This window comes from Octopus bimaculoides, chromosome 10 (assembly GCF_001194135.2).
Source record: "Octopus bimaculoides isolate UCB-OBI-ISO-001 chromosome 10, ASM119413v2, whole genome shotgun sequence".
NCBI classification, from domain to species: Eukaryota; Metazoa; Mollusca; class Cephalopoda; order Octopoda; family Octopodidae; genus Octopus; species Octopus bimaculoides.
In genome coordinates this window covers 86,090,360-86,099,122 of record NC_068990.1, presented here as the reverse complement: position 1 = coordinate 86,099,122, position 8,763 = coordinate 86,090,360, and the positions used below count along the sequence as shown (strand labels likewise).

At 37.7% G+C, this 8,763-nt stretch overlaps 1 protein-coding gene across 2 annotated transcripts in view; it reads left to right on the top strand.

Moving 5' to 3' along the window:
• LOC106883016 (sushi domain-containing protein 2) overlaps positions 1–8,653 on the top strand; it is a 156,020-nt gene extending 147,367 nt beyond the window's left edge. The window contains exons 14-19 of one of the 2 annotated variants that reach the window (XM_052971346.1): positions 380–505; positions 939–1,187; positions 1,684–1,863; positions 2,653–2,782; positions 4,119–4,202; positions 5,774–8,653. In XM_052971346.1, coding sequence (XP_052827306.1) covers positions 380–505; positions 939–1,187; positions 1,684–1,863; positions 2,653–2,782; positions 4,119–4,202; positions 5,774–5,858 — 854 coding nt within the window. In that variant the 3' untranslated portion in view covers positions 5,859–8,653. The remainder of the gene's footprint in view (positions 1–379; positions 506–938; positions 1,188–1,683; positions 1,864–2,652; positions 2,783–4,118; positions 4,203–5,773) is intronic. The other variant, XM_014933875.2, reaches the window with a different exon arrangement.
• The last annotated feature ends 110 nt before the right edge of the window (positions 8,654–8,763 follow it).

The following is an 8,763-nucleotide window of genomic DNA, read 5'->3' as shown; positions in this document are numbered from 1 at the left end:
ATATATGTATATATATGTATATATATATATATATATATGTATATATATGTATATATATATATATATATATATATATATATATATAGTGGACATTCTTGCCATAGACAATAGACAACAGGTTAGCATTCTGCAATTTCTCGCTCAACAACCTGCACAGATGATTTGCTTACAGTGACCAAATTGACATTCCCTGTCCAGGTACAAAGTGTGCCACACATTAGATGCCAAAGTGATCATAAAGCAGCATGAGATGAAGTGTTTTGCTCCAGAATTCTTATGTCTCTTTCTGTGTTTTCTGTTTCATGTTGACACATATGTATACACACACACACACACACACACACAGAGTAAATTTATTTGTATTTTGCTTTCTCACCAGACAATGTAGAAGGGTTGCTAGGTAACTATAATGGCAACATATCAGATGACTTCAGAGCACGAGATGGAACCATAATACCAACCAGTTCCAGTATGGAGGACATCCATTATAAATTTGGTAATACATGTAAGTTCACACTGTTACTTAACTTTATATATTGTTGTTGTTGTTGTTGTTGTTATCTTCCCCAACACCCTTGGAAAATTTCATGGACCAGATTAGTGAATTAGATAAGTGGGAAATTTTGTGCCACTAACAAGCAAAACCGTTGATAAGATTTATGAAATAAGATAAGTTTACATGCTGTGAGGAGAGATTAAGTAAATTCTGATGTCTGACAAAGAACAGTTTTCCAACTTCTTTTACAACACTCCACACATGTCACTCAATTTTATTCTTTACATCCTTCCAAAACCATTTCTCATTTCTAGTCCTAACCTATCTCTGCATGCAATATTAGGATTTTCTTCACCTCTCTTCATGTCATACAAAATATCTTAATTTTACAAATGTGTTTCACCAATGATAAACAATGGACTACTTTGATTTTCATCAACAGGGAGGGTTGCAGCGAAAGACAGTTTGTTTTCCAAGTCCTACAAACCAGCAACGCCAGAAGAAGACAATTACCAACCAGTTTTCATCGACAAACTGGATGAAAACAACCTTCGAAATGGCACCATTAAGCTCTGTGGGGATGTAGCACCTTGTCGATTTGACTTTCAGGTTATTGGGAAGCCATCAGTTGCCTTGGCTATAAAGAACTTTGTGGCTAAATTTTCAGCCCTCAAAAAAGACATAGAAATTGGTAAGTTTCCGTGCCTGACAATTCATTAGTAGACTTTGTATTTCAAATGATATTTCAATGATGTGTTGCCTGTTTGATCCTGGATCAGTCCTGATTGAACAGGCCAATAATCAAACACACTCCAGCTTTGACCACCCTATCTGTCTGTTTATCAGGGTCTACATTGTCCAATGTGTCCTTCTTGTTTTAAGACGGTGGCATGTGATTTGATAGAATTGTGTTGCTGTTTCTAATTAGTCAAATGATTATGTAGGGATTCTCTCCCTTCGTGTGTGAGTTATGCTGTTGGTAAATGTTGAAATACTGGCTTAAGAACCAGGCTTAAAATAAATATTGGTATTGATTTGATCAACTAAACCCCCAACATGGCTGCAGTCCAATGATTGAAGCAAGTAAAAGAATAAAAGAATATATAAATTAAAACAAAAGTCACAAATCAAATTTTTAAAAAACCCAGCTATGTATTAAATATATCCTTTCAATTTTATTGTTTCAGAAATTCGATGTCCTTCAATTGAGTTCTTGGAGAATGGTAATATGACCATCAGTGGTCATTTACCAGGCGATTATGCCTTGTTCCAGTGTGACCCAGGCTTCACACATTTCCATGCCCACCAGCTGCTCTGTTCATCAAATGGCACTTGGAATGGCACAGTGGCAAAATGTCTCAAAAGTGGTCAGTGGTTTTGCTCAAAAATCATCTCTATATATCTCTCCCCTTTCTCTCTCTCTCTCTCTCTCTCTCTCTCTCTCTCTCTCTCTCTCTCTCTCTCTCTCTCTCTCTCTCTCTCTCTCTCTCTCTTCTACTCTTAACAGTTTCATTTTCACTGCTTCTTTTCAACTAACCTAAGTAGTCTCTAGTTTCTGTAAATAATGACTTTGCGTTTGTCTCTCCACCATGTGACAACCAGTGTTGGTTTGTGTATGTCCCTGTAACAGCAATTTGACAAAAGAGACGAACACAATAAATACCAGATTTGAAATAAGTACCGGGGTTGGTTTGGTCAATGCTCATGCATCGCCACAGTCCAATGACTGATGCAATTAAAGGAATCAAAGAATAAAGATGATGTCTATAGCAAGAGGGAGCACACTGTATGAACAGATGTTCCACTAGTTTGCTGCATTGAATTCAAATTCCTTTCCTCAATTTTTCACCTATCGGTATAGCATAGATATGATATGAGATTTAGCTACTGTTTTTACCTTATCAACTACTCGTAGTCAGTCATGTAAGCAATTCCAAGACTTACATCATATAAACCAAAGGCTCTTAACCATTTTTTTATCTGTGGACCCCATGCACAGATGTTCTCATCACCTACAAGATATCTCATTCTGATACAAGTTAGCTCTGATAATGATCATAGCTATAAGGATATTTTGTGGAAATTTGCAAATTTTTTCAACTTATAAACATAACTTTCTCAGTGATTTATATATCTTGTTTTCCATTTGGTTCCAGTTGCAGACACAGGACAACCAGAGGTCTGGTACTACTGGGCAGGTGGTACCGGTGCCTTGCTAGCTCTCATCCTGATATTCCTAATTATATTTTTTAAATGTCGAAGACCATCAGTACGTCAAACGTTCAGGTAAGTTCATTCTGATTTTACATCTGCATCGTTAGGAAGGGCATCCACTTGTAGAAACCATGCCAAAGTAGACATAATACCTGACAGAACCCTTTGGCTTGTCTGTTCTTGTCAAACACCATGCAGCCCATGCCATTAAGGAAAAGAGGATGACAAAATTGTCATCAGTAGTAGCTGCATTGCCAAAACTATCATCCTCGCCATCACTGTAATGTTTGATATTCATTAACTCCATCAGCAGCTGCAAGATCATATCATATCTGCCCCTGAAGATGCTCTGCATACCTAGAACCTGGGTCCCACAATGTTGCAAAGCTGTGCTGCACTTGTAAATTCAACTTGTAGGGAACCTGTGGGTACGTGTGCACTTATTCCTCAATTGGTTGACTTATGGTGAATTTACAGCTACCAAATACCATCTTTATCTCTCTCTCTCTTCCAGCTACTCTTATTTCTCTATTGCCCACAAGGGGCTACACACAGAGGGGACAAACAAGGACAGACAAAGGGGTTAAGTCGACTACATCAACCCCAGTGCATAACTGGTACTTAATTTAATGACCCTGAAAGGATGAAAGGCAAAGTCGACCTCAGCGGAATTTGAACTCAGAACGTAACGGCAGACGAAATAACGCTAAGCATTTCGCCCGGCGTGCTAACGATTCTGCCAACTTGTCGCCTTTCAGCTACTCTTACCCATCCTCATATAATGCGGAGGTAGCCATGTATCTTCTCTATGGCAAAAAGCCTGTGCTTGTCCCCCGCTGTCACACTTTAACATTCAACATCTGGCATAAAGCCACCTCCCATTCTCAAATGCAGTCCCTCTAAATTGAAGCAACGTTTGCCATTTCCTTTCATTTATCTTGCAAAACACTTGGTGACTGTGTTAGTGGCTATTGTCATGAACAAAAATGCATCCAGTGAACTTTATAAAGTGATCAACATTAGGAAGGGCGTCCAGCTATGGAAACTGACAAAGATGACATTAGGGCCTGACGCAGCTCTGCAGCTTGTTGGATCCTGTCAACCCATCCAACCCATGCCAGCATGGAAAACATATGTTAAATAATGATGGTGCTCTCTCTCTCTCTCTCCCTTCTTCTCTCTCCCTCTCACACACACACACTTGTTTGGTACCTTTACTCCAAACTCTCCACCTATGATCAGTTGATTACCCGTGTGCCATGAATCTGTGCCGAGTTCTACCTGCCCAGAGTCGGTGTTGAGTTAAACAACAATAATACCACACACCCCAACAGACATAACAACCACCACTACCTCCACCGCATCTGTACTGCTGCTATTTTACTGTTGTATTTCTCTTCCCCCACAGGAAAGACGACGTACCTCTACCTCCCATTGTACGCTTCCATAAACCACCACAACCAATTTTCACAAACTCTCTTTTCTTACAAAGGTAAGTAAACAGACACTCGCCATCTTCTTTCGTTATTTTTTGCTTAGATGAATACAGCATTGGACTACAGATCCACAGTTGTGGGTTCAATCAGATCTACCGCCTGTGCTATGTACCAAGGTGTAGGACGTGTTTTTTTTATTTTTTATTTTTGTATTGCCTAAGTTCACCTAGGTACTAAGGGGTTCCACCTTTTATTGTGTGTGTTGGCAAAGTGGATAGGATACTGGATGACAAACTAAATGCTTGGCATTTCATACCTTGTCTTTAGCACATTGTTATGTCCAAGACAGTTATATGTGAAATGATCCAGTCTATCTGACTGTCAATAGGTAACACAGAGTAGAAAACATCTTCACATCCCTAAGTAGCAGTAAGAGCACTATACAAAGGTGTTCCGAAAAAATTCCTGGCTTTGAGTAAAAGAAAATACAGGAGGATCAGTTAATTAGGATTTTATTTAATATATTCCTTTCTCAGATCCGCACACTTTTGCAGCAGTCCTTCAGTTTTTATAAGCCCTGGAAAAGAACTCAGAAAGTTGGGCTTCCAACCAGGCCTTTTGTGATACCCTTAAAGCCAGGAACTTTTCAGCACCTCCTCATAACAACAGACAGGTGGTTTCGTATCATTTAATGTTGATTCAGTTCCTCATATAGGAATATTTTAGCTACTATGCTGTTGTAGTAATTTTTTTTATCAACTCTGAGAGCTTACGGGCAAAGTTTAGAATAATTACCATGTGGTATTCTTTCCTTTTCTGTAATGACTGCCAATTCTAAAACATTCTACTAAAAGCATTCAAAGACCAAGAGGCAGCGGTGTGTGGTCAGTAAAGTGCATTTATTATCTTCTCACCTTTGACATTCTGCATCCTGTCATAAACTAATGAGTATATAGACGTTGACATGGTACAGTTCCTGAGGGCCTATTTTCAACTCTGGTCCCTAAGGTATCAAACAGATGAGACCTGTTTCTCTTTCCTAGAAAACTTGCACATCTCTTTCAAGCATATTTCCTAGGATTTCTGATCCCTATCCCCAACATCCATGTGAACTCCTGACTCACAACAGAACCCAAATATTAATTGACCCCTTGACCTGTTGAGGGTAATTTCTCCAAAAGTTCTCTATTACTATGCCCTAACTCCTGCATTGACCCCTAATCCATGATCTAGACGCAGTCCCAATATATTAACTAACACCCTTTTGACACCAACTCACCAGAGACCATCTCTGTTTAGGGATACAAAACTGACCAATTTTTAAATGCTTCTTTCTTTTAAATTCCATTTCCCCTTTATAATTTTATGTCAGATCTTTTGTTATGTTCCAGGCATCAACTTAATTATGATAAAATTAATTGACTAAACCCTTTTGAATTTTTGATTATTTTTTCAAAATTAGAATTATGACAGACAAAATATTTCATTAGAGTTATGGTCAGGAAAGACTTAATTAGTTTTCTCACTTCTTTCACTCTAATCCATCAATTTTGATCGTTTATTTATTAAAACTCTTTGCCATTTCAAATCATCATCTTAACAACACATTCTGTTCTCTCTTTTGCAGTTTACAAAGACTACATGAAGGAGGAGACTTCAGAATTCCTCGACCGACCTTTATAGACCCAAAAATATATGAAGACTATTTTTAGTTGTTTTTTTTTATTAATGAAATATATATATATATATAATATATATATATATGTGTGTGTGTGTGTGTGTTTTGGTTGGTAGTTAAGATGTGTATATTACAACTGTTAACCAAAACCCATTTTAGTTCCTCCGATCTCAAATCAGCCCGTTCCCCTCCCCCCACCGCAATTACTGTATAATATTCAAAGGAGGGGGAGATGTCTTCCAATGTAGACATTGTATAATAGTTACCAAAAAAGAGATTTTTTTTTTTTCCCCACCTACTGAAACCAACAACCCCTCCCCCACCCTTTTTTTTTTTTTTTCCTTCCTTAGATCTATCATTCATTCAGGGAACTGCTCAGGAATTGTTTTCCTTGCTACCAAAATGTTCGCACTACTAACCAAAACCGTGAGGGAAAGGCATCAAAGACTTTACAGTGTGCTGGGGAATCTGTTGAGATTTTTTCATTAAAAAGGATACAAGAATCAAAAAATAGAGAGAGAAAAAGGGGGAAAAGTTATTGATAAAAGTTGCTTCCCTACCCCAATAACTCTTTTTCTCAGAACAAATATGATTTATATGTATGTATATGTATATATCTATATGTATATATATGTATGTAAAACAAAAAAAACAAAAAAAGATTGCTGTCTTCTAATGAAATTTTCCTCCCATTAGTAAAGTCACTTGAGATTGAACCAAAGAACAGCTGAATGACAGGAACCAAGCCCTGACAGCTCATTGCTACAACTGCATTAGAAGAAAGGTTTTTAATTAGCAATGATTATGAGAATAACAAGTTACAGACTTATCTGGAGTTTTAGACTAATGAAGTTCATTCAGTTACTTACATACATATATATATATGGATATTATAATCACAAGCACATGTGTACATTATATATATATATATATATATATATATATAATGTGTGCAACAACATACACACTTTGCTGTAGCCCCCAGAAGTGACCCCTTTCCCTCACCGACACCCTCTCAGCTCACTTTTCAGAAGACAAACAAGCAGAATGAGAAACAGGCAGACGAGACTCAAAAACCTGCTGCTAGTATCATTCATTGGCAGGTATTAAGGATTATCGCATACCTGCACATGTACAAAAACCTATGTGCAGATATGTACATGTACATTTATGTGTGTGCTTTTAGCAGAGCTATGATCAAAGGCATTCCAGCCATGGACATCCTGTCTTTTGTGTGTGTGTGTGTATCAGGGACTGCATTGTCCAATTTGTCTTTCTTTAAGACCGCTGAGTGTGATTTGATTCCTCGTTTCTTGTGAGATGAGCAACCACATTGAGGTTTTCTCCTTGGCTCATAATTCTGTGTGTGCCACCTCTAAATCCTCTTCTCATATATACCTTGTTGTATACACAGATTTTGTAATAAAACACCTGCTTAGATACAGGTGTGTAAATGCAGAATAAGATGGTGGTGTGGCCGAAACAGGAAGCCAAACTAAATCCATTACTACAATGTGTAGAATTTGCCAACATGGACCTGCTGCATGGCTGGCCTTCTCCTTTTCCTTTCGACCCAGCTAACCTGGTTGAGTATAAATGTCCACTTTTCGAAATGAGTGCCCATCTGGCAGGATGACGGCATCAAAATGTTGTCCATTCCTGCAGCAGTACAATCGCCATTCCATGGGCTCTTTGTTGTTATCCGTTCACACACCTGAACGATGTAGTGGAATACTGCCAAGAGACAGCCATATCTATCTATCTCTAAGAACATAAATTTAGGCTCTATGTTGCCAGATGAGGGGTAAGCACTGTCTTGATCCCCATCATCGTTCATAGTCATATCGTGTGAAGGGTTCAATATAGAAGAGCTGTTTGTTATTTAACACGTTGTCTCCCACACAGCCCAGCAGAAGGTTGTGATGGAATGTTTGCAAGACCCAAACGTCACTTCCATAATCTTTGCATCACATATGATATGGTACCCAAATCAAAATTAATCAAGATATTGTGCTGGTACCCTGGGACAAAACAAGAAATGGGGCTCAGGAGCCAACATGTTAAATCAGCAGCAGTCTTGCTATTTGAGTGTATTCCTAGTTTTCGAAAGGCATACCTTATCCTTTACATGTACTAAAAGGGGTTGGTGTTAGGAAGGGCATCTGGTTATAAAGCATTACCTCCAAAAGTCCAACTCATGGTAGTGTGGAAAAGCAGAGATGGAAATTTTGATGATGATATCACAGAAATATCCAGAGAGATGCAATCATTCACACAAACAAAATTAACCCTTTAGCATTCAGATTACTGTGTCAGATATGATACTTATTTATTCACAGTTTTAAATGAATCTTGCGTTATAGATTTCGATGATGTGATTGTTTATTTTTAGAATGATATTGTAGGGTAGGCATGAGAGGTTGGATCTGGTCAGTTTGAAGATTAAACGGGTGGAATATTTGGGCCGAATATGGTCAGTATAAATGCTAAAGAGTTAAAAAAAAAAAAGTTCAGAGACAGTGTTGCATATTTGAAGCCATAGCTGTACACATTGATACTCCCTTTATACTCCTGCTTGTTTCTCTTTCTCTTCGTCCACTTGTACATAAATTCCTCTTAACATTTCATCCCCCCACTTCCTCACATCACTCCACTAAATACTCATATGGCACCCTTGTAAAATATTAAAAAAAAAACCTCTTCTTCTCTCCTTCACACTCATAAGTCTATGAATTCATTCTTGTATTCTTTTAATGGTCCCCACTACATATATATATGTATATATATATATATATGTGTGTATGTATATATATGTATGTATATATATATATGCATGTATGTATGTACATATATATATACACACACACATACTTGTGTGTATTTGCATACAAGTGTGTATGTATATATGTGTGTGTATATATATGTATGTACACATGTAT